Raw genomic sequence first — 27055 nt, 5'->3', positions numbered from 1 at the left:
AAAGGATTTTAGGCAGTGAATCATAAATGTGTTCATACCCTTGGACCAGTAATCCACTACGAAAACATAATTCAATGATAATCCTTAAAAAAGAGAATGTACTAGGCACAAAGATACAAATAATTACCATATTAAAAAAAAACTACCTAAACTCTCAAGAGTCAGGAAATAATTAAATATTTAAGCTATCAACTCAATGTACTATTAATGTGGCCTTGAAATAAATATGAAAACTCCATAGATGCATGAAATGTGAAGAATAATGTATAAAAAAAGTTTTCAATGACAGATTTACACTGTAATGAAACTTAGGTTTCTATATTGATGTCACAACATTGCAGATACAAGGTCAACACACAAAAATCAACTATATTCCTACAGACAAGTAATGTACAATGGAGAATCAAAGTTTTTAAAAATGCCATTTACAGGGCTTTCCTGGTGGGGCAGTGGTTGGGAATCCGCCTGCCAATGCAGGGGACACGGGTTCAAACCCTGGTCCGGGAGGGTCCCACATGCCGCAGAGCAACCAAGCCTGTGTGCCACAACTACTGAGCCTGTGCTCTAGAGCCCACGAGCCACAACTACTGAGCCCGTGCGCCGCAACTACTGAAGCCCGTGCACCTAGAGCCCGTGCTCTGCAACAAGAGAAGCCACTGCGATGAGAAGCCTGTGCACCGCAACGGAGAGTAGCCCCCGCTCGCCACAGCTAGAGAAAGCCCACGCACAGCAACGAAGACCCAACGCAGCCAAATAGAAAATAAATAAATAAAAAGAAAAGCCCACTTTATTAAAATAAATAAAAGAATAAAAATTAAAAATACCATTTCCAGAATAACAGAAATACTCAGGTATTAATCTAACAAAACTTGTATAGTATCTATATGCTTAGAATAACAATCAAAATACCCACTTATTTGTCAAATAACTATTCTGCATTTCAGCTAATTTCCTACTACCCAGAATATAGACAAGGCTTACTAAAAGTTCAATAACAATTATAGTAATATTCAAAGTAATAAACACATTGCTCTACTTAATTGCACCAAGTTGTTTGACTATTTCCTCTCAATACAGAATATATATATTCTTTTACTACATATATAAATTTATATATATTTAAATTTATAAATATTTAAATATATATTCTCTTATAGTCATAGTTTTAAAGTAATTGATAATTTGATTATTTAAAAGCAAAAACTGTTAAAATCTCACTGAAACTAAATGCTACAATCTACATAAGATCAGTTAAACTATGTTTTTTTTGGATTTAGCAAGTTGCAACTTGTATCAAATTTGGATTTTTTTGTCTCTTTTGAATTCTATTACTACAAAATTTTCTTGATTTTAATCCAAGCACTCTTAAGCCGTGGGGAAAAAAGCTAACAAGAGCGGAGGGCTGACTAATTATAATCTATCTGGATAATTTAGGTCCCAAATCATTCCTTTAAAAAATAATGTTTTTTGTTCTGCCTGAATGATTCACCAGATATTGAACTGAACGTTTGCCACATGCACGTACCTTTCATGGTGCACTTGAGAATATTCTCCTACTTTGCCCATAGAGAGGACCTCACTCAGTCACTAATTCCTAATATCAGTTTCTATTACCCATGGCATTCCTGCTATCTGTTCCGGTATCTGTGATCTGTGGTCTGAACTGTCTTCCAGTTATCCTAAAGGACTTCCCTCACACACTCAATTCCTCAACCTATTCCAACTCAGGAATACTCATTGGTTGGTTCAGCAGAGGAAATACTATCCGACCCTCCTGCCCGATTGAAATAGGATTATACTAATTTTGATATAGAATCACATAGCCAAAATGATTATGAAAGGCTTATGTTTTAGCTAAAATAGTTGCCAATAGATAGATATCTATATTAACAAACTGGTGCTGCACAACTCTTATTAGTAACCTATTCTAGGGTCACAGAGTACTTCATAGAACTTAAGAAATTACCTAATAATAAATGGGCAAAATAGCTACTTTTTTTCCCCAGAAGGTTCATTATTTTAAAACAAAACCATTGCTCACCAAAATTTTAACTGGCTTCAGCACTTTTCTGGTAATGACACCAGGGGCTCTTAAACGAATGGTTTCCAAAATACACCATTTAATTAGAGGGAGTTTCTTCAAGTCATCCTCAGACACTTTAATCTTATCTTTACCTGGAAAGAGAATTTAAAAAAAAAAGGTGGACTTAAAGAGGCCAGAAAATGATTTTATGTAAGCTATATAAGTTAAATACTGTCTCTGATATCAGGTGTTAATATTATTATTACTTTTGCATACCAAGTTTAATAAGTTATTGACTCTTTTCATCATTTTCTTCTTACCAAGATAAAATGTATGGCATATAAAACTAAACCAATGTTGATTACTGTAATGTAATGGATTGGTATCCAACCTTGGTTCTCACAGTCCTGTGGCTATCAGATGACTAAGATAGTCCCTGTCAGAAAGATGTTCAATTTTTACTCATTTCATTGTTTCTTGTCCAAATTCTCATTCCACTTAAGGAAAGAGCAATAAAAGATCGGCGTCCAAAGTACGAAGTAAGAGATCTGAGAAGCCACCTGACTTACTACTTCTATCTCTTCCCTGCTGATTTGTTTTTGTTTTTGCTTTTTAATCATACATTTCAGAAAGCCCAAAAAGAATATTAGGAAAGGGGTGACGGGACACATGTATTTCATCTGGAACGATGAGCTCTCTAAACACAGGTACATCAAACATTCCTACTGTAAGTTGCATACCTTAGCTAATATTTAGATTGAAGTCACGTGGAAAAGGATTGCGGTTGCTCTTTCTATGGACCAACATATGGTCAGGGCCTTCAGTCAAATGAGACAGTTTAATTCGTGATATTTCAAGTAAAATGTTTACATTTTGAAAATTAAACAACTCAGCTTTCGATTTTGACAGTATTTGCTTAATAAAAGTCAACAACATGGTCAGTTTAAGTCAACGTTCACATTTTCCCCCCAGCTGTACTGGGCATGAGTGGATGAGAATGGAATGTGGGTCTCCAGCCACATTTCTCTTTGACTCTGGATAAGGCTTGTCCTAAAGCCAGCCCATCCTGCAGAAGAGGGTTGGGTGGGTGCTGCCTGGGAAACCTTCTCTGTCAGTCCAGGTGGAATTCCTGAGGCGTCAGAAGCAAATGTTTCTCGTTAGTGGAGTCTGGGAACTAGGGTTTTTGAGCTCTGGGTCTATTAATTCCCATAGGGGCATCTATACACTCAGTCTAGGAGGTGAGAAATGAACACACAGTTAACAGGTACACCATGCAGGCAAGGAAACCGTTCTATGAGATATAAGATATTTGAAGATACTTAAAAGCAGGGAAATATTGAAATGCAGGATAACAAATTTTAGAAGACAACTTAAAAATGTATGAGGGGACCTGAGTTTCTTTTAGAGCGTACTTGAGTGAAAAAAAAAAAGAAAAAGAAGACCATTGTCTACATGGCAGGTGACCGACAACCTATTAGAAAACTAAGGAAAACTCTCCAAGGGAGAAATGGCAGATGGGACTTTTAAGAACAGAAAATTCAACTTTAAGTCACATACTCAATTTTAAGTTGTTTCTGGCTACTGTGCAATTTTCCCTTTCCTTGTCCTATATTTTTAAATATTTTAATAAAGTCAGCTAACACATACCTTAAGTTAACACTTGGGGTAATAAAGATCTGGGTATGTCCAGGAAGCAATGCAGTATGGAAAAGAGGCAGAACTGCAGAAGAGAAAAGAGCGGAAGTGGAGAAATCAGGAAATGTGAGACTGGAAGTCAAGAGAAACTCCGAGAGGCACAGGCCTCCACTTCTGGCCGCCTCCATCACTTCTCCCTCCAAAGATCCCTAGAACTCTGGGAGGGAGTTCAGACCAATTTCACCTTTATCTTGGAAACCAAGGTGACCCCAGCAAATGAAGGCCCTTGCCGAATGGACATTACAAATAAATGAGCAGTAACCTACACTTCACATTCTAAATCTTACTTTAAAAAAGGTTTTTCTCTTTAAAAATCTATTTAGAGCATCTACATTAGACAAATTCACCAAACAATCCCTCTACTTATTTTTTGTATTTTACTTTACTGAAGCTATAGGATACAGAAAATAAATATTTCTCTAATTGATCACGGATAAATGACTACCACGGGTCAGATTTTGTGTTTGAAATCAGATCTGTGTGACTCCAAAGTGACCAACCTATTATGAGACAGGCCTAATTCTGGCCTTGAAAAAGTTTGGACTCTGGTAATAGTGAAGTTTCTGACTTTCTTTTGGAGAAAAAGTTTTTTATGAATTATTCTGAGGAGACAAATTGAATTATAAAGTTCAAAAAAATGTTTTGTATTATACAATAAACAAAAGCTTGTTCTGAGTTGAAAACAAAATCTATTAGGACCTACAAATGTAGAAGGGATGTAGACTACGCTTGGAAAATAAATGTTTTGAAAAAATATTTTTAGTTTCTCAAGTCCCAGTGTGATGTAGGAAAAATAAGGTAGTATTCTCAAACTAGACAAAGAAAAAGATGTTGTTTTCAAACAACATCTTCAGGTTAAAGACCTTTCTTATTATAACTCTTAGAAATGGCTCTGTACCCATACTGTACATATTTCAATGCACATCTGTGGTTTGTTCTTCCAGTGTTTTGACTCTAAAATTAGAAGGCTCCACTTGGAAGAATGCCAAGGTAATCATCAAAAGGGCTAGGGCCTAATGGAGATGGGGACCAGTACAAAAGGCAGCCAGGGAAGAAACTATGGGTGATTTGGGGTAAAATTCAGAAGCCATCTGTTTAATTCTTGGCACAAATGCAATAAAAGTCAAACCAGGGGCTTCCCTGGTGGCGCAGTGGTTGAGAGTCTGCCTGCCGATGCAGGGGACACGGGTTCGTGCCCCAGTCGGGGAAGATCCCACATGCCGCGGAGCGGCTGGGCCCGTGAGCAATGGCCGCTGAGGCTGTGCATCCGGAGCCTGTCCTCTGCAACGGGAAAGGCCACAACAGTGAGAGGCCCGCGTACCAAAAAAAAAAAAAAAAAGTCAAACCAAATCATAGGATATTTGAAACCAAATAAAAGAAAGGATGAGTCTTGAGTTCAGAAATAGCAAAGAATGTTTCTAAAATATTCTGTATAGTTCTGGGTTTCCGCAGGTATGATGACAAGCATGTTAGAACACAGTAACTGTAATTTATATTTGTTAAGGATATATAATAGATTAAAATTCTACTACTTCAACCATTTATTCACTCAATATATATTTGCTTCATATCTGTTACATGTTAGCCCAAGCATAGGTGCTGTAAGAGATAGGAAGAGAATAATACTAATTTATTGACCATCTAATGTCACCAATATGTTGGACCACTTCATTTATTCCTCATCACAATCTGCCGACTATCAAGTTATCATGTGTCCAAGGAGAAGCTTGAAAGTGTCAGAGCAGCCTTCAAACCTATGTCTGTCTACACTAAAAGCCCTTACCCTTGCTCCCTGGGTCCCAGCACCTCCCCTAAGAGGAGAAACGAATAAGAAAGACACAGTCACTGTTTTCAAGGAGCTTGGACATAAGGACACAAAATAATATCTGGATACAAATAACTATAATATAAGTTTCATAAGAGAGGATTTGAGTCTCAGTGGCATTCATTCCCTCTTGCCTAGGGCTGGAGTTTCAGCTAAGCCTGGAAGGATGAGTAGCGCTCACCCAGGCAGAGAGAAAAGTAACTTAAATTCCAAAATTAATTATAAAAATATGATTTCTTGGACCTAAAGAAAAAAGGAACATGAATCAAACAGGATCACTAAAGCAGGTCCTTTGTTGAGAGATGACTCCTCTGTCTTCTTCATATTTCAAGCTCCCTCCCCTTCACACACACACACACACACACACACACACACACACACACACATTTATTCAATAAATAAATACATAAAATACAAAAATTCTGTTCCTAGAGTCCTGAAGTAACATTATATCAAGATTTAACTAATCATTTTGGGAAAATAACCCATGTTTTGCAAAAAAAAAAGGAGAATGACAGGCATTTGCCGAGTCATTCATACCTTTGGAGACATAATTCTGAGGAGACTGAATCAGAAGGTGGGGATGAACATTGAGGAGGCCCTGTGCTTCCCCACAAATGAAAGACAGGTGTATGTCTACCAAGGGACACACAGAGAAGTGAAGCAAAGAACATACTCCACTGAAATGTAAAGAGTGCATCCCTACACATTCTACCACCTGTTTCTTTACTTTTGAAAGCAGGGATTCTCAGTTCTGTTTGCTGTTCTATACCGTGAAGTTGTCTTCCTTCACAGACGTTGTCTTTCATATTCACAGAACAGCTTATTTAAAATGTTTAAAAAGGACGGTGAACTGGGATAAAAAATGCATGAGATAAAGGCTGAAAAATAAAGAATCTGATGTAATAACCTTAAGCAATGATTCCTACCAAAATTTGGTCATGAAATTTGCTTTTCAAATTTTATAATAATTTTGCTAAAAAGCAATATCAAATAACAAAAGTTGGTGTTTATACTGTTATTTGGGGAAATGATATAACAGCTTTGAAAAAATCCAGCATTTCTATGATTTCTCTTAAAAGGCAATGAAGCAGAGACATCAATTGCTGACAGACAATAACAGTAGGAAGCTAGTTTTCTGGCATATTTTCTCAAGCAGAGACCTCAAGATAAGCTCCTGAAAAAAAAAAGTCAGTTTTTAGAGAACAGAGACAGCAATAAACTCCTTTCTGCAATATTCTTTTAAATGTGAAAAGAAATATTGTGAAACTTTTAAGATTCTCTCTTTGTCTTTAACTTTTGACATTTTAATTATAATGTGTCTTGGTGTGGGTGTCTTTGGTTCATCTTGTTTGGAACTCTCTCTGCTTCCTGGACATATCTGTCTGTTCCCTTCACCAGGTTAGGGAAGTTTTCAGCCATTATTTCTTCAAATATGTTTTCTGTCCCTTTCTCTCTCTCTTCTCCTCTGTGACCCCTATAATGTAAATGTTCGTATGCTTGTAGTTGTCCCAGAGATCTCTTAAGCTATCCTCATTGTTTTTTTTTTTTTTTTTTTTTTTTAAGATGTTGCTGTGTTGGGTCTTCGTTTCTGTGCAAGGGCTTTCTCTAGTTGTGGCGAGCGGGGACCACTCTTCATCGTGGTGTGCAGGCCTCTCACTGTCACGGCCTCTCTTGTTGCGGAGCACAGGCTCCAGACGCGCAGGCTCAGTAGTTGTGGCTCACAGGCCTAGTTGCTCCGTGGCACGTGGGATCCTCCCAGAGCAGGGCTCGAACCTGTGTCCCCTGCATTAGCAGGCAGATTCTCAACCACTGCGCCACCAGGGAAGCCTTCCTCATTGGTTTTTATTCTTTTTGCTGTTCTGATTGGGTGATTTCCACTACCCTGTCTTCCAGATTGCTGATCCATTCTTCTGCATCCTCTAATCTGCTGCTGATTCCCTCTAGTGTATGTTCTATTTCAGTTATTGTATTCTTCAGTTCTGATTGGGTCTTTTTTCATATCTTCTATTTGCCTTTTCAAGTTTTCACTGAGTTCATCCATTCTTCTCCCAACTTTGGTGAACATTTTTATGACTATAATTTTGAACTCTTTATCTGGTAAATTGCTATCTTTGTTTCATTTAGTTCTTTTTCTGAGGTTTTTATCTTTTTCTTTTGTTTGGAAGATATTCCTTTATCTTTTCAATTGCCTAACCCTCTGTGTCTATTCCTATGCATTAAGTAGATCAGCTATATCTCCTGTTCTTGAAACAGCAGGCTTATGTATAAGGTGTTCTGTGGGGCACAGGGGTGCAATCCCTCTTGGCCACTAGAGCCAGGTGCTCCTGGGATGTCCCACATGTGTGCTATGTGCATCCTCCTGTGTGGTTGGATTGCACCTGTGCCCCGGCTGGCTGTGTGGCTCTGCTGTGACTGCTGTGGGTTCATGGCATGCAGGGTGCCCCCCCGCCCCCCAGAGGTGGAGCCACGTTGTACAGTTGCCGGGGGCCAGCTGAGGCCACTTGCCAGGTGGGGCAGGGGCCGCTTTGAAGGGGCTGGCTGGGGAGGGTGGGATGGGCAGGGTGGGTCCTCAGGAGAACGCTGGCGTGGGGCACATGGTGTTAGCTAGTTGATGGAGAGTGACAGAAATGTTGCCTGCCAGTACTGGGCCAGATGGTGGAAGGAGAGGTTAAAAAAAAAAAAAATGGCATTGGCCAGTGCCTTCAACCCTGGAGAAAATTCCACCAGATCCCTACCCCTCCAGCACTCACCCCCAAATTGTTCAGGGAAGCTCCTGCAGCATATGACCCAGGTACCCCTCACATTCTCCTGCCTCTGTGCTGGTACTCAGAGTAAGTGAGTTTGTGTGTGCACCCTTTAAGAGCAGAGTCTCAGTTTCCCACAGCCCTCCAGCTCTCCCAAATGTAAACCCCACTGGTCTTCAAAGCCAGATGTTATGGGAGCTCATCTTGCCTATGCAGGTCCCCAAGCTGAGGATCCCCACATGGGCTTGGACCCCCTCACTGTGAAGCGGGCACCTCTGCAGTTGTGCTATCCCTCCCACATGTGGGTCACCACACTGGGGGTATGGGTTCTGTCTAGACTGCATCTTTGACCCTCCTACCCATCTTGACATGGCATTCTGTTTACATTCTTAGTTGTAGAAAATCTGTTCTGCTAGTCTTCAGGTCATTCTCAGAGATAATCATTCTACTTGTAGTTGTGGTTTTGGTGTGTCCCTGGGAGGAGGTGAGCTCAGGATCTTCCTACTCTGCCATATTAATCTGGAACCCCTAAATGTTTCTTTGATAGAGAAAAATGGTGTACACTTTGGGTTTTATTCCTTACAAAATACTAACTTCCTTTATTACTATGCATGTCCATTACTGTACACGTCCACTACTGAACATGCACTGTGAGACAAAATTCTGTAAGAAAGATATTAAGTTAAATTTATTTTTAAAAAATCAAGAGAAAGAAGATGAGAGGAGATGAAAGATTATGAAGTACATGCTAGGCTGTGGAGTTACATGCTTTTTAGTTCTCAGTCGTTCCCTATAAACTGACTATAAATATAGTCTCCCAGATGACTGCAGGCTTCTAGAACATTAACTCATTGCAAATGTTGACAGTTTAGAAACTTTTGCCTCAAGAATATGAAACAAAATAGAAAAGTGACTTTTTTCCTGTAATTTTTTTTTTACCTTTGAAAGAAAAGATTCTGAATTTGCTTTTTTTGGCAAAAGGGAAGCAAATAAGGGCCATGTTGATCAATTATTTGTCCTGTGCCAGTCATGTACTCTTTTGTTATAGCAACTTATATAATAAGTTTTACTAGCTGGTAGGGCAAATATGGCCTCACCTATCTACACTTCGATTAATCTTGATTTCTAATCACACTTATTCTTCAAAAAAAATATTTAAGTCATTTCATTAATTTCCTCCCCACCAAAACCATTGGAATATTCCTTATAATTAATTAAATATATATTAATTTGAAAGTGGTTGGCATTTTCATGATATTAAGTCTTCCCGTATAGGAACATGATATGGCTTTTTCTTTATTTAGATTGTTTTTTAAAAATATGTATATATACATATATATATATATATATATATATATTATTTTTTGCGGTACGCGGGCCTCTCACTGCTGTGGCCTCTCCTGTTGCGGAGCACAGGCTCTGGACACGCAGGCTCAGCAGCCATGGCTCATGGGCCCAGCCGCTCCATGGCATGTGGGATCCTCCCGGACCAGGGCACGAACCTGTGTCCCCTGCATCGGCAGGCGGACTCTCAACCACTGCGCCACCAGGGAACCCCTAAAAATATGTATATTTTTAAATGCTATAGTTTCCTCCCTCTAGGTCCTGTCCTCGACCTGTCCTCAGTGTCTTTATGTAAGAGAAATACCAGTTAAATAAACAGGAAGGACAGATGGAAAGTGGAAAGGAAGACTTAAAAACAGCTTAAGGTATTTGTGGTGGATACAGACTGGGAAAAGCAGAGAATAAGTCTAGAGACTGTCCATGGACAGTGAATACGGGTATTAGGGCTTTAGGGACTGTAGCTGGAGCCTGGCAGGTCGCAGCTCCTTCAATTCTCCCTCTCTAGTCACCAGCTTCTTCCAAACACCTCAGTCATTTCTGAACTTCCAGCTCTGGTTCTTCGGACTCTTCCAGGGGTGGATATGACTTTTTGGCATCTTAAGGATTTAGGATGAATTTTGATGATCAGGCATATATTCCTATTGTTGGGAAAAGCAGGTCTCATGCTCAGTCTTTCAGCCCCAACTCAGCTGCGGAAGGGTGGGCCTTGGGCCTGGAACACTTCCTCACCAAGAGACAAAGGGCCCACACAGCCTCTACACAGCCTGTTCCAGGTGCATCACCTTATGTGGGAATATCTCTCCTGTTTCAGGGGCAGAGAGTACTCTTCTGTCTCTGCTTAAAGTATGTGCAGAATACAGCACCTGTCCAACCCCACTGTTACATCTGCCCTCCGAGGAAAAGGGACAGGGTTCCTTCCACTGCGGTGTGAGAGAGGTGTGCAGTGGCCAATTTCCCTGCGTCGCCCACAGGGAGAGAGACATCCTGGTGATGGGGGACTGACACCCACTCCTGAAGCTGATCTTACTCTCTTTCTTCTCTATGTAAGTTTAGCATTGTTGCATCCAGTGCCTGACAGCACTGTGTTTTCCTTGGCAACTCTGATACCAAGATGCAGTGAGCAGAAGTGTTTAGAGTCCTCCCCTGGGATCGATAACCAGTGCACGGCACTCTGCTTGACACCTATTGAAAATTATAAGCAATAACCTTTTGGAGGTACACTTTGATTAGCGGCTTCAGTCTGATGTTCATAACTACAGACCAAGAATGAAAGAGGCAGCTATAACAACGAATTGAGAAAGATACCAAGGACAACAATAGTGCTCAGAACAGGTTATTAAGATGGACGGAAGACACAGTCAAGAATCAACAGAATGACCTTCCCCACCCTTCCTTCCATCTGTCAACGTACATATAAAAATATACCAAATCCCATTCAATCATTTAGAGAAAAGATGAATGCCACTATACCAACGCAACCAAATAAGATTCTCCTCTAAAAAAATAGTACCCTATGTTACTGGCAGAAACATTTCTTTCATATATTAAAAAGAGATTATCAGTTCCTCTCCTACTAGAATATAAAATGAAGCCTGCTTCATAATTATGATGGTTTTTTTCAAGGAATAAAGGACATAGTCCAATTTATAATAAATAAAAGGTAGAGATATTGATGCAAAAAGACAACAATGGGTAACCAGTAACAGGTAAAATCAATTTAGATCTAGAAATACCCTTTCTTTATAAACTCTGCCTAATAATTCTAAATTTTTGGATTGCGTTCTCTGGAGAGATGTCGACCTGGCTTGAATACCTTTATCTCATTATTTTCTAAAGAGGGCAAAAGAGTATCTAAATGCCTGAATAATTCTCCAACAGAACACTCAGAGAAAAGAACTGTGTTTGAATGAAAAATGTAGAGAATGAGCAAAGCAGATTAACTGTGCTACACTGGGGTGAGATAGTGAAAGACTTAATAAAATGAGAACTTCCAGAGCAGGACCGATCTCTAAGCTTGTGAATAATCTACAGCTATCAGAGGTATCTCCTTCCACCTGCTGAAGCCAGGCGATAAATGAAGACAGAATGACTTCACACAAAATCTCCTGGGTTACTGTGTCACAAGACACACCTCAGGTATTATATAGGCAGAAAATAATGGAAGGAATGTAGCCTCCTGGGAAACCTCTCGGGGCCAGATATCAACCACCCAAGTTTCACCCTTGTCTTTGTGCCTGGATTAGCGGATTGGAAAGTAACCAGTTGTGAGCTCCAAGGTGACACCATCTTGGTCATTAAGGCCAAGGGGAAAAGAAGACAAGAAAATTATATATTTGGAGTGGGTTTCCAATGAAATCTCCTGCATTTATAAACACTTTCTTAGGTATTCTACATAGATTCTGCAAGGTCAATGGATGAGAAGTAGTTTGTGAAAAGCTCTGGCATAATTTAATGTCTTCTGAGTTTATTCCAGGAGTTTTAAAATCTGGGCTAGCAGAGGAAAATGAGGCTATGTAAGAAATTTCCTGTATCGTATGCCAAAGCCTCCAAAATCTCCAGATTAGGTTCATGTTGTCCGGCTAGCAATGGGAACGGAGAGAACTTTTTTAAATAAAATAACTTTTCTCCATTCATAACTCCATTGTAGTGGCCTTGGCTCTGCTACTGATCTCTTTCTTCAGTATTTTGGTCGATATGTGGCATAAGGGCCAAGGCTCCATCACAGACACAACTTTGGCTAATCAGCTATCAAGCCCTGGCAGGCTGCAGAGGGGTAGCAAGAGTGAGCTTCTTCAGTGAGCTGGAGGGACTCAGGTCTTTCATATGCCATGATAGAATCCTCCAAGGACGTTGCTATGGGTTTTCTATATGGTACTGGGACACATCCAAGCGGATAAAAGTTGAATACGTTATAACATGGGTAAGAGATGACTACAGAGAAGATTTCAAGAATAAATGAAAATGTTTAAATGCAACGAAGTAAAACTGATGAACTAATTAAAATCATGCAAACAACATGGAATGTGCCTAGAACATCATCACAGGATCTGAGCCTCATTTATCACTCTGCTAGTTTTTATGCTTGTTTATAATTATGAGCAGAGATGAAATCTTTTCTCACCACTGCATGGTGAGTGTAGCCATTAAGTTAGTGTCACCAGGTAATAGCATCTGGTCACTTGACAGTGTTGGTCTGTCCCCAGGCGGGATTGCTGCTAAATCAGAACACAGTGGTGTCAAGAAACGTTATTGGTTGGCTCTGAGTAAATTTTCTCTTTTATCCCAAATCACACAATTAGTGAGTGACAGGATTGAAAGTCATGAATCAAATTTCTGACTTTTATCCAGGGAAAATTTTGTAGTGTGTCTTTTATGATCCACAAATCATGATTTTATGTAAGATAGGAATTGTTTCTATGCAGGTGCATTTCTGTTAACTAACCTGATTCCTTGTAAATTAACAGAAAAAAATTTACTAATTTTTCCCTTAAATAAATGTGCAATAAAACTGAATCGCCACTAAAAACCAAAAACAATACACACATGCAAAAAAAAAAACAACACAAAAACAAACAAGTGTGCTGTAAATGCTACCCTAAATTAACACAAGAAGGTGAAAAGGGCCAAATGCAACCAGTTTAAAAATTTAAATGCATTTTTATTTGTTTTTGTTTGTTTTTAAGTTCGAATGACCTTCTGCTGGTGGGCAGATACTCACAGTGGGAATCCTAAATTAGAAAAGAAAATTGCTTGAAAACACAGTCCAAATAGGACCCAAATGTTAATGCCTGTGAGAATTCTGTGAGAACACAGTGAGGCCACACCTGCAGTCTCTAACTCAAACCAGCTCTTCCTCTAGATATGTGTTTTCTAACGCCTAACCATCTTCAAGTCCTTGCTCAACATCACCTTTCCAGGAAGGTCAACTCTGATCCAACTATTTAAACCTACCACTTTCCCCCCATTTCTGGCACCCTTGATCCTCCCTAATCTGCTCTGTTTTCTTTTTCACATAGCATTTATCAACATCAAATATTTTTGGAATTTACTTATGTAAACAAACAAACAAGCAAGAACAACAAACAGCAATAATAAGAAACCCTGAGCAGAGAGGAGAATCTGATTTCCAGAATTACCACATTATATTATTTTAAATGTCCAGCTTTAAATTGGACAAAATTTAAAAATTGTAAGACACATGACAAAAAACATGAAATATGACATGCAACAAGGACATATAGTCCACACAGGGAAAAAGCACTCAATAGAAACTATCCCTGAAGAAACTCAGACATTGGATTTACTAAAGAAACACTTATAAATCAGATATTTTGAATATATTCAAATAATTAACCATGTCTAAAGAACTAAATAGAGAATATCGATAAGGAGATAGAAATTATAAATAATAAAGATTGGAACAGAAATAAATGAAATAGAGAACAGAAAATCAATAGAAAAAATAAGATCAATAAAATCAACTGTTAGTTCTTTGAAAACAAAATTGATAACCCGTTAGCTACACTGACCAAGAGAAAAAGAAAGAGGACATAAATTACTAAAATTAAGAATGAGGGAGATGTTTTCCTAGTGAGCTTATAGAAATAAAGAAGATTATGGGGAAAACTAGGAACAGTTGTATGCCAACAAGTTAAATAACCTACATGAAATGGATAAACTCCTAAAAAGACACAAACTCCAAAACTGACTCAAGAAGAAATATATAGTTCTCACTTCAGCAGATTGCAAAGGTACAGGGAAGATTAACATGGCCCCTGTGCAAGGATGACACTAAAATTTGTGAAGCATTCCATATTCTTCTGGTGATGTAATGTACAGCATTGTGACTATAGTTAATAATACTGTATTATATATTTGAAAGTTGGTAAGATAGTAGATCTTCAAAGTTCTCATCACAAGAAAAATATTGTAACTATGTGTGGTGATGGATGTTACCTAAATTTATTGTGGTGATCATTTCCCGATATATACATATATCAAATCATTATGTTGTACATCAAAAACGAATAGGATATTGTATGTCAATTATACCTCAAATTTAAAAAAGAAGAAATAGATAATCTGGACAGACCTGTAACAAGTGGAGAGATTGAATTAATCAAAAACTTCTCAAAAAAGAAAATTTCTGGACCAGATCACTTCACTGGTGAATTCTACCATATGGTTACAGAAGAATTAACATCAATCCTTCACAAACTCTTCCAAAAAATAAAAGAGGAGGGAAATACTTCTGAAGTCATTCTATAAAGTCAAAATTATTCTGATACCAAAACCAGACAAAGATATCACAAGAAAGAAAACTATAAATCAATATATCTTATTAATATAGATGCAAACTTCCTCAACAAACTGAATCCAGCAACGTATATAAAGTCATATGTTTTATATGAATTACACACCATAACTAAAAATTTATCTCAGGAACGCAAGGGGGTTCAACATCTGAAAATCAACTAACTTAAAACATCAACATACAAAATATAATATTATACTAAGTGAAAGAAGCCAGATACAAAAGACCAAGTATTCAACAGCAGCTTTCACCCTCAGACTTATTTTATAAGGAAGTTGGGCAAAGTGTCCGGGATGGGCTCTAGCGGTGAGTATTGAGGCTAGAGAGATGCTGAGTTAGAAGTTCACTAAAAGCGTCTTCAAAGAAGGAAAAGGTAATCTTGTAACAGAAAAGAGCATTATAGGGACTTCCCTGGTGGTCCAGTTGTTAAGACTCCGCGCTCCCAATGCAGAGGGCCCTGGTTCAATCCCTGGTCAGGGAACTAGATCCTGCATGCTGGAACTAAGACCTGGTGCAGCCAAATAAATTAACTTTAAAAAAAAAAAAGCAAAGAAAAGAGCAAAAGAATGGGAGAAATGCCATACTCAGTCTGATTCTTATTTCATGCACTTTAATGTCCTTCCTTTGACAGGATCCTTTGTATGGGCACATGGGTATCTCCCTTGATATCAACCTCCAAAGATCTGTGGCCTTCACTCACAATATCTAAATTCTTGAGCTGCTACATCTTATGCTTCAATTGATCTGAACTGCTTCTGTATAAGCAGGGAAAAAACGCTTGATCTTTTATAAACTGAAAGCACTGATATACTATAGATAGTACACCGGTACTACTACTTGAAGGAGAATTTTTCTGCCAGAGGAGAACAACAGGTTCTGAAAACAAACAAGAATATAGAAAAAGGGGGAAAGTTTTGTCTTCCTCCACTAGAACTGTGTTCAAGAGTTCAACATTCAAGCACAGTAGAAATTTCAATTAATGTAAGGCTTCTGTTGTGGCCTTTGGGTCAGATAGGCTCCCCATATTACCCCAACCATCCCCATCACTACCTTTTTATTTCTTAAAGACCAGGAATTTGGAGAACCCTATGTCAGGAGCAGACTCTGCTAAGATAGAGCATGTGATGATCAAGAACACGTTCCCTTTGTCATTTGTAGACACGCAGGCAGGCACATTTCCATTAGCTTTGTAGACGTAAGCTCCATATAGGCAGGTCACCTTCTCTTACATCCACCAGTGTATCTCCAGAATCTCACTTGTTAGCACTGTTGGTACTCAGTGATTCTAATGCTCACCATTTCTGTGAAATACGACCTAGCATCTGGTGATTCACACTCAAGGCTCAGAGACAGTATGGCTTCAATATCCATGTTGGCCAAGCCAATTTGATTTTTGGTTTAACTCAATAAGAAGCAGTCAAAATAAATTGAAAAATCCAATATTAACGTTCAGCAATCACGAAGGAGAGGAGTGATAATTGTTCATTGGCATCACGGTCTTTTGTCTTACTGTTATATTGTGTTCTTCCAAGAAAACCAAGTCATTTATTATTTTTTTACATCAGAATATATAATTTGACATATTAAAGGGTTTAAAAAAAATCTACTCCCAAACAGGCCAATTTATGCTGAATAAACTAGCGGAAACGTCTCCATTCAAGCTTATTTCTGCTTTTTAAAACTGACGATAACGGATGAGCCCAAATCTGGACCAAAAAGGGCAAGGTAGCAATCTCTACCTGCAGTTCTAACCCACTCAACCTCTAAAAACTGTAACTTTGAAAATAATTCCTTTGGTGCTGTAGCCTTACCTGACATCCATATCCCATTAATACTGTTAAGCAGTACATGGAATATGTACCACATTACTTTTATAAAATCTGGAAAACCCTGAATTCCAAAACTATGACTTGTAGTTCAATTGAGGCAAGGGGCTAAGGGATTAGAAGAAAATCCTGGTGCGTTATACACTTATGTTTAAATAGGGAATTTAGGCAAGTCACGATCTCTGTTTCATCATTTGGAAAATAAGGGAGTTGGTCCAGGTGGCTTCTAAAATCCTTGACAGTAATTAAATTCTAGGATCCTACCTGATCAATTTATATCCTGAAGCACATAACAAATTATGTTCAATGTGGACTACTTTGAAATTCTATTAAATTATGGGCATTTAACTTTGCCCATAATGTGTGACAAGCACACATTATTAGATATCTCTTCAAGAATGCAATTTAATTCAGTTTTAGTACCTGCTGTGCCAAACACGGATGATATGCCTTCCACAATGGTCCTGTGGATATTGGGATGAGAGAGGACAAATGCAAATGTCCAAAATGCAACCTTAAAAAGAAAAACATATGTCAAAACATACAACCTTCTTTGAACGTGAACAAAAGCATACATAGTATTAGCCACAAACATTTAAAAGAAACAAGGAGATATTTAAACTAAACTTAAAAGCATGTTAGTAGAGTATCTTTGAAAACAACTAGATTTTATGAACAAAAGAGATGTTACATATCTCTAAGGGGTCAAAGTTATGATTTTATTCTGCCACTATAGTTTCACAATATTGTTTATATAGAGTAAACTATTTTCACTAAAAAAAATGGGAAAAGCAGGGTGTTTTATTGTACTAATATACAACATAAAATATTATATAAGCACATATTAGAAATTTAGGAGCAACAAATTATGACACTTAAGAATGTTAGTCCAAAACAAAGGCATTTTTCAAGATGTAATTCCTTGAAGTATAAATAAATTAGCAAATCATATATTCTGCAAATGAAACATGGTAATTTTAAATAAGCCCCAGAAACTGTATCTAAAATCTTATCAACTAAATTATGAGAGTACTTATATCAAAACTAGGGTCCTTTCATACCCTATTGAAAAAGGGTGCTTGCAAGTTTATAGGGTATTACTGAACATAGTATGTTTGCAAGTTCTCACTCTAGACCAAACAAAATTATTTCATATCTTTCCTCATTGTGGTATTATAAGATAATATTACACTGCTAAACATCAAAGACATACAGATGGCTAACAGGCACATGAAGAGATGCTCAATATCTCTAATTACTTGAGAAATGCAAATCAAAACCACAATGAAGTATCACCTCACACCTGTCAGAATGGCTATCATCAAAAAGTCTACAGATTACAAATGTTGGTGAGGATGTGGAGAAAACAGAACTCTTGCGCACTGTTGCTGGGAATGTAAATTGGTGCAGCCACTATGGAAAACATTATGGAGGTTCCTTAAAAAACTAAAAATAGGGGGCTTCCCTGGTGGTGCAGTGGTTGAGAGTCCGCCTGCCGATGCAGGGGACACGGGTTTGTGCCCCAGTCCAGGAAGGTCCCACATGCCGCGGAGCGGCTGGGCCTGTGAGCCATGGCCGCTGAGCCTGTGCGTCCGGAGCCTGTGCTCCGCAACAGGAGAGGCCACAACAGTGAGAGGCCCACGTACCGCAAAAAAAAAAAAAAAAAGCAAAACTAAAAATAGAACTACCATATGATCCAGCAATTTTATTCCTGGGTATATATCCTGAAAAAATGAAAATACTAATTCAAAAAAAAATACATGTACCCCAGTGTTCACAGCAGCACTACTTATAGTAGCCAAGACACGGAAGCAACTCAAGCGTCCATCAACAGATGATTGGATTAAGAAGATGTGGTACATATATACAATGGACTATTACTCAGCCATAAAAAAGAATGAAATACTGCCATTTGCAGCAATGTGGATGGACCCAGAGAACAGTATGCTTAGTGAAATAAGTCAGACAGAAAAAGGCAAATATTGTATACCACTTACATGTGGAATCTAAAAAATAATACAAATGAATGTACATGCAAAACAGAAACAGGCTCACAGATATAGAAAACAAAATTGTGGTTAACAAAAGGAGAGAGAAGTGGGGAAGGATAAATTAGGAGTATGGGATTAACAGATATAAACTACTATGTATAAGATAGATAAGCAACAAGGATGTACTGTACAGCATAGGAAATTATACTCATTATCTTGTAATAACCTATAATGAAGTATAAGCTGAAAAAATACTGAATCACTATGCTGTACACCTGAAACTAACACAATAGAGTAAATAAACTATACTTCAACTAAAAAAAATTAATTTTCCATTAATTCAGGTAGATATTTTTGCTTCTATTTTTAGGTTACACATTAAAGGAAACGTATCAAATCATTAAAAGAAGATTGGGTCCCTTTCATCTGCTTTCTGTAAACACATATTGTGAAAGAAATTTAATCTTAGGAAAACCAATCCTGAAAAGACTCAGACAACACTGTGTTACTTAAGTCTTTCTGTCTCTTGTGAGGGACTGTTAAACACCTTTAAATGATCCCAATACTCCCCTCTGTGGTCAAAAGAGGAAGAACAACGGTCTGAAAGGAAGTGCTTGGACAAAGCCAAATTCAATACTACTCATTGTTTTCCCCTTTATGACAGTAAACTGATACTGTGGGCATAAACATGGTGCTGTTTACATAAACAAAGTGAACAGGAGAACTGAGGCCTCTATCCCAAGATCCACTTTCTGTGGCATTTTCCAGATTAGGAAAGGCTTACCCTAGAGATCAACTAGTTCATTTTTACAGAGGAAACATGCTCAGACAGCTCTCTTCAACATGTCTCCCCACGTGGGCCCCTTCTATACTCTCTAGAGATGGAAGTGCTGAATTATTGGATTTAATTAATAAGCACTCCATACTCAATCCATCATTTTTTTAACTTACTTTATTGAAGCTTAGTTGATTTATAAAGTGTTAATTTCTGCTCTACAGCAAAGTGATTTAGTTTTATATATATATATATTCTTTATCATATTCTTTTCCATTATGGTTTACTACAGGATATTGAATATAGTTCCCTGTGATATACAGTAGGACCTCGTTATTTAAAGACTCAAGAGTTCATGTTGGGGAAAATATATATCTTAGTGATAGTACATAGATTTTTCAGTTACACAAAAGAGGGGTTTAGAGTTTTACGTGGTTAATTAGAGTTTTAGAGATTCACTAAAATTGGGTAATACCTTATTTTAAAGCAAACTCAAGGAATTCAGTTAAACTATAAATGGTTGTGCAATGGTGTTAGTTACTGTTTGATGCCTCTTAACAGATCTCTCTTCTAAAAATCTATATTATATTCTACTTAAAATTTTTAATTAAAAAATTACTCTTTTAAAAAGAAAAGAAAGGCATATAAAAGAGTAACCAATAAATGCTGCGGGAATTGAGAGTGAGGTGGGGAAGTCACTACTGAAAGTGTTTAGAAAGAGCTTCAGAGAAGCAGATTAAAAAGGTAAAACGTCAGATTTGAGGTTCGTTTGGAAAAGTTTTCTTAAAAAGTACATTTGGCAGCCAGGAATTTCTTGGGACTTGGAAATGGTTTTCCCATAGAAATAATTTCATAAATCATGGTTAATATCTTGGGCCAGTCCACCGAAGTTCACCTAGACTTTGGTCTCATAACAGGGCTTCCTGGTGCCTTGTACCAAGCCTGTCTGAAGCCTGAGCTCTGAGTTCCGTGGTCCTAGAGACAGAGCACAGAGTAGAAGAGAATGATCTAGGCACCAGGAAAGCACAGGCCCCTGGCAGGGCTTCTGGCAGCTCTCCTGGCCGCCTCGGGAGATCACAAAAGCCAGGACAGCAGTGGCCACTCCCACCCTTGGGCATTTGAGAGGTCAAGTTTTGGAAGCCAAGGCAGTTCATTATTAGTGGGCCATTGAAAGAAATGACTGATTGAAACCATGGTGTTACTTTTTATAAGAGAAGAAAGCTAACATTTATTGAGCCAGGGACTGTTAGCCCCTTTCCACTTCTTAAAAATATAATCCTCATAGTATCCTATGAGGTAGATAACATTCATGCTATTTTACAGATAAGGACACTGAGGGTCACAGTGAAACACTTGGCCCATTGTCACCCAGCCGTGGGATCTGCCTTTGGACCTGACTCTAAAGCCAGTCCAGGGTCTCTGCCCACACACCAGCTGCCTCTTAGTGCCAACAAGAGCCAGCAGGATGGAACTTCTGCTGATCATCACACACTTGCTTTCTGCAATTGACTTAAATTCTTTCACACCAGTGCCAGGAACAAATTCCAAAAATCTGACTCCCCCTGAGTCAGATCAATGAGGCTTTGTGTCCCTTCCTTCTGTGGGGGGGGGGGGGGGCTTTCTAATGAGTTGTTGAAAATTAATCCTGTGACAGGGGTGGCTGTTTTGTTGCTGCTTTGGGAGTTGTTTTGATATTTGCCTTTTAATTTTGCTCTAGCTTAATCAGTTTCCAAGAAAACTGTATAAGGAAAAATCAGAGAATAATATTAGAGATACCTAAAGAAGAGGAAAGTGTTAGACTACTTTTATTTGCCCATGCCAGATGAAATACGTATTTTAGTGGCTGACACACATTTGAGCAGAGAAGCCAGAATTTCTATTTCTGCTCTGTTACCCAGTTAGTGTATAATGGGTTAAAGACAACTAGAGTATCAGTACTTAGAAAGCCCTCTACAACCTTTATAAGAGGAAGGAGAAACAAATAATACTTAACACATCTTATTTCTATTTGTTAGAAAGAAAAAAGAAAAAATGAATACCTTTATCATTACAGGTAGGTTGAAAGTTCTTATTTAGTAGAAAACAAATACATAAAAAGTTGACCCTTTAATCTCTCAAATAATTTAAGTGCAGCTTAAGCTGATAGGAAATCCTCCTGATGCAGGAAACTGCTGTGCATCGAACATGAAGTGCTAGACAAACCTCGTGGCTGTATTCTAGTTCATAACAGCTTAAAAAAAACAACCAGTTCAAAAATCCCTGCTCTCTTTAGAAGTATCGTGAGTTCCAGTGTCACCAGCTCCATTCATGGGGAAGCTTACAGGACCACGATGCCAAGCAATGCAAACAGGAATGGTGCATAGAAGGAGAACGGGTTCAGGGGTCGACAAAGAACTCATGAGCACTGGGTGGCAGCTGGGCTTATCTCGCTAAATCCTCACAACAATCTCGCAGAGAAATGAGCGTTACCGTTTATTAAGTACCCGAGTCTCAGACCATACTAGGAGTCTTATGATCCCTTTTTTACCAATAAGGAAATGGAGGCTCAGCGTGTTCGTTACCTCCATGAGATTCTATGGCTATGGCTGGGATATCTGGATTCAAGTCCAATTCTAATTGAACTATCCGTTTACCTACTCTCTCCCCAGTAAATGTCTGGGGTCAAGACTTACTTATCTTTGCAGCACCAATACTAAGCATGTTGCCTGACAAGGAAAGTACAGAAAGTGCTGCATATACAGGTGTTGTCACAACTGACCCCAAAGTGCAAATGTTTCCCTTCACCTGTTACATGCTGCCTTTCAAAGGGCAGAATTCACTTCAGGTCTCTGCTTTGCCTCCTTTGTGATCTTATCAGATTTCCTTAGGCATTCAGTTTTGTTTTTCTATCTCACAACCAAATCCATTACAGTATTTTTCTTCCCCATGATAAGAAGTGAAAAGAATTAAAAAAAAAAAACAGAAAGAAAAATGAAGGGAAAAACTGAAAGTACAGTAGACAGAAATGCAATCCTTCCTTTACTAATATACTTACAGGGACAGCATTGGACAGAGAAGCCCAAAGTAGTAAGAGCCCATAATTGGGACTCTTCTGTTCATTTGTTTCCATCTCTAGGAGATCCAGCAGAGCCTGCATTACTGTCTGTTTAAAAGAAATAAATATTGTCAAACCAGAGCTATGTGACAAAGATTGATGTTAATAAACAAAGATCATGCATTTTTCTTTAATCTGAAAGATACTATTTTTGCCATTCTTAGGTTTGTGATCTCAGGCATGCTAAGGGATTTACATACTTACTGGTAGTATAGTAATTGGGAGTAGGGACTCTGGGGTTCAATGCTCTTACTGCATTGGTTCAAATCCTGGCTTAATTTTTTAAGACTTATTTTTTAGAGCTGTTTTAGGTTTACAAGAAAATTGAGAGGAAAGTACAGAGATTTCCCATACAAACTTTACCCCCACCCAAGCATAGCCTTCCTCATTATCAACATCACTCACCAGAACGGGACATTTTTGACCAAGGAAGAAACGATTTTGATACATCATAGTCATCTAAAGTGCACAGTTTACCTTAGGAGTCACTCTTGGTGTTATAAACTCTATGGGTTTGGACAAATGCATAATGATATCTATTATCATTATAATGTCATACAGAGTATTTTCATAGCCCTAAAAAATCCTCTATGCTCTGCCTATTCATCTCTCCCCACCCCCTAACAACCACTGATCTTTTTACTTTCTTCATAGTTTTGCCTTTTCCAAAATTTCACACAGTTGGAATCATACAGTATGCAGCCTTCTCATATTGGCTTCTTTCACTTAGTAATAGGCATTTATGGTTCCTCCATGTCTTCTCATGGCTTGATAGCTCATTTCTTTTTAGCGCTAATACTCTATTCTTTGGATGTACCATAGCTTATTCACCCATTTACCTACTGAAGGGCATCTTGGTTGCATCCAAGTTTTGGCAATTATGAATAAAGCTGTTATAAACATCCATATGTAGGTTTTCGTGTGGGTGTAAGTTTTCAAACCATTTGGGCAAATACAAGGAGCACAATTGCTGGACTGTATGGTAAGAGTATGTTTCATTTTGTAAGAAACCTCCAAAAAGTCTATACCATTTTGCATTCCCACCAGCAATGAATGAGAGTTCCTGTTGTTCTACAACCTTGTCAGCATTTGGTATTGTCTGTGTTCCAGATTCTGGCCATTCTAATAGGTGAGTAGTGGTATCTCATTGTTTTAATTTGCATTTCTCTGATGACATGTGATGTGGAGCATCTTCTCATATGCTTATTTGCCATCTATATATCTTCTTGGGTGAGGTGTCTCTCAAGGTCTATTTTTGGTCTGTTTTTCCATTGGGTTGTTTGTTTTCCTATTGTTGAATTTTAAGTGTTCTTTGTATATTTTGGATAATAGTCCTTTATTTTGCCAATACTCTCTCTCAGTTTGTGACTTGTCTTCTAATTCTCCTGATATTGTCTTTTCACAGAGCAGCTTAATTTTAATGAAATCCAGCTTAATAGTTTCGTTTATGAATTGTGTCTTCAGTGTTACATCTAAGTAGGCATCGCCACACCCAAGATCGACTAAGTTTTTTGCATGTGAATGTCCAGTTGTTTCTGCACTATTTGTTGAAAAGTCTATCTTTGTTTCATTATATTGCCTTTGCTCCTTTGTCAAAGATCAGTTGACTATATTTAATGGGGTCTCTTTCTGGGCTCTCTATTCTGTTCCATTAATTTATTTGTCTATTCTTTTCCAGTACCACATTATCTTGATTACTGAAGCTTTACAGTAAATCTTGAAGTTGGATAGCATCACTTCTTTGAAGAACTTTGCTCTTTTCCTTCAACATTGTGTTGGTGATTCTGGGTCTTCTGCCTCTCCATACAAATTTTAGAATCCATAAAATTTTATAACTTGCTGGGGTTTTTTTATTGGGGATTTCATTGAATCTATACATCAGGTTGGGAAGAACTGACATCTTGACAATATTGTCTTCCTATCCATGAACATGGAATATATCCCCATATATTTAGTTCTTTGACTTTGTTCCTCAGAGTTTTGTAGTTGTGCAGTTTTCCTCATATAGATCTTGTTTTGTTTTATATATATGTAAGTATTTCATTTTTGGGAATGCTAATGTAAAGGGTATTGTGTTTTTAATTTCACATTCCACTTATTCATTGTTGGCATGTAGGAAAGCAATTAACTTTTGTGTATTAACTTGGTATCCTACGACCTTGCTAAAATCACTCACTAGTTCCAGTAGTTTTTTGGTTGATTCTTTTGGATTTTCTCTACATATGTTCACATCATCTGCAAGCAAAGACAGTTTTATGTCTTCCCTTTCAATCTGTATAATTTTTATTTCCTTTTCTTGCCTTACTGCATTAGCAAGGACTTCCAGTACTATGTTGAAAAAGAGTGGTGGGAGGGGACATCCTTGCTAAAGGGGTTCTGGTACCAATTTCCAATGTGTGTGAGGGGGGTTCTACACACCACAAACAATGTTTGGTTCATCATCTGGGTGTCTTATAATTCAGCTCAATTATAACACTATTTACCCAAAGATAGCATCATGTTCCACAGGCTAAGGGTATAGTCCCACAAGACTCTGCCCTGCTCTTCAGATGTCAGCTGCAAGCCCGGGTTATTGCCTGTGCTTCTGACTAACTGGCTAAGGCTTGGAAGTTACACAGACCCCCTCCTTGGATTTCAGATGCCAGTTGCAAGTCCAAGTTGTTACCTGTACTTCTAACTGACTGGCTATATAAATCAGAGTTTCCCATGAACCCCCTCCTCAGATTTGATTAATTTGCTAGAGCTGCTCACCGAACTGAAACATTTTACTTATTAGATTACTGGTTTATTATAAAAGGATGCGATAAAGCCTACAGATGAACATGCAGCTGGAAGAGATGTATAGGGCAAGGTACGGGTAAAGGCCAAGGAACTTCTTTTCTTTTTTTTCTTCTTTTTTTTTTTTTTGCAGTACACAGGCCTCTCACCATTCTGGCCTCTCCCACCGTGGAGCACAGGCTCCGGACGCACAGGCCCAGCGGCCATGGCCCACGGGCCCAGCCACTCCACAGCATGTGCAATCGTCCCAGACCGGGCACAAACCCGTGTCCCCTGCATCAGCAGGTGGACTCTCAACCACTGTGCCACCAGGGAAGCCCCCAAGGAACTTTTGTGCTTGCTTGAAGCATGCCACTCTCCCCAAATCTCCAAGTGTTCATCAACATAGAAGCTCTCTGAACCCCATCCTTTTGGGTTTTTATGAAAGCTTCATACATAGGCACGATTGATTAAATCATTGGCCACTGGTGATTGCTTCAACCTCCAGGTATAAATTTCCTTCTAAGCATTGTTTTCACTACCTCCCACAATTTTGATAGGTTGGTTTTTCATTTTAGTTTGTTTCAAAATATTTTAATTTCTTATGAGAATTCTTCTTTGATCCACGTGTTATTTAGAAATGTGTTGTTTAATCTCCACGTATTTTGGGATTTTCCAGTTATCTTTCTGTTATTGATTTCTAGTTTAATTCCACTGTGGGCTGAGAAGAGACATTATATGATTTCTATTCTAATAAATTTGTTAAGGTGTGTTTAATGGCCCAGAATGTGGTTTATTTTGGTGAATATTCCATATAAGCTTGAGAAAAAAATATGTATTCTGCCATTGTTGGATTAAGTAGTCTTAATTAATTATATCCAGTTGATTGACGGTGGTGTTGAGTTCAATTATATCCTTGTTGATTTCTGTCTGTTGGATGTGTCCATTTCTGAGAGAGGGGTGTTGAAGTCTCCAACTGTGACAGTAGATTCATCTATTTCTGTTTGAAGTTCCATCAGTTTTTCTCTCATGTAGTTTGACACTCTGTTGCTAGGTACATACACATTAAGAATTGTTATGTCTTCTTGGAGGACTGACCTCATTGTCATTATGTAATGTCCTTCATTATGCCTGATAAGTTTCCTTCCTTTGAAGTCTGCTCTGTCTGAAAGTAATACAGCTCCTCCTGCTTTCTTTTGATTGGTGTTAGCATGGTATGTTTTTCTACATCTGTTTACTTTTAATCTATATTAAATATAAAGTGTCCTTATATTTAAAGTGGGTTTCTTGTAGACAACATATAGTTGGGTTATGTTTTTAGATCCACTGTGACAATCTCTGTCTTTTAATTTAGGCCACTGACATTCAAAGTGATTACTGATATAGCTGGATTAGTATCTACCATATTTGTTACTGTATTCTATTTGCTGCCCTTATTCTTTGTTCTTATTTTTGTATTCCACCATTTTCCTGCCTTTTGTGATTTTAACTGAGCATTTTATATGATTCCATTTTCTCTCCTTTCTTAGCATATCAAGTTATACTTCAATTTTTATTTTTATTAGAGTCTGTAGAGTCTGTAATATACATTTACAACTAATCCAAGTCCATTTTAAAATAATACTGTACCACTTCACAGGTAGTGTAAGTACCTTCTAGTAACA

General features: G+C 38.1%; 1 protein-coding gene across 16 annotated transcripts in view; it reads right to left on the bottom strand.

Moving 5' to 3' along the window:
• Positions 1-27055, bottom strand: part of CYP39A1 (cytochrome P450 family 39 subfamily A member 1) — an 80232-nt gene that overhangs the window by 38056 nt on the left and 15121 nt on the right. For all 16 annotated transcript variants that reach the window (XR_013830046.1, XR_013830047.1, XR_013830048.1 and 13 more), the window contains 3 exons: positions 22575-22682; positions 17198-17288; positions 2042-2175 (listed from right to left, as the gene is read on the bottom strand). Coding sequence is in view for 2 of the 16 variants with exons in the window: in XM_079933239.1 (XP_079789365.1) it covers positions 2042-2175; positions 17198-17288; positions 22575-22682 (333 nt within the window). In the remaining 14 variants the exon portion in view is untranslated. The remainder of the gene's footprint in view (positions 1-2041; positions 2176-17197; positions 17289-22574; positions 22683-27055) is intronic.

This window comes from Stenella coeruleoalba (assembly GCF_951394435.1).
Source record: "Stenella coeruleoalba genome assembly, chromosome: 10".
Taxonomy (NCBI): domain Eukaryota; kingdom Metazoa; phylum Chordata; class Mammalia; order Artiodactyla; family Delphinidae; genus Stenella; species Stenella coeruleoalba.
Note: the sequence above shows the minus strand (reverse complement) of the source record. Positions and strands in the feature narration are given on the sequence as shown.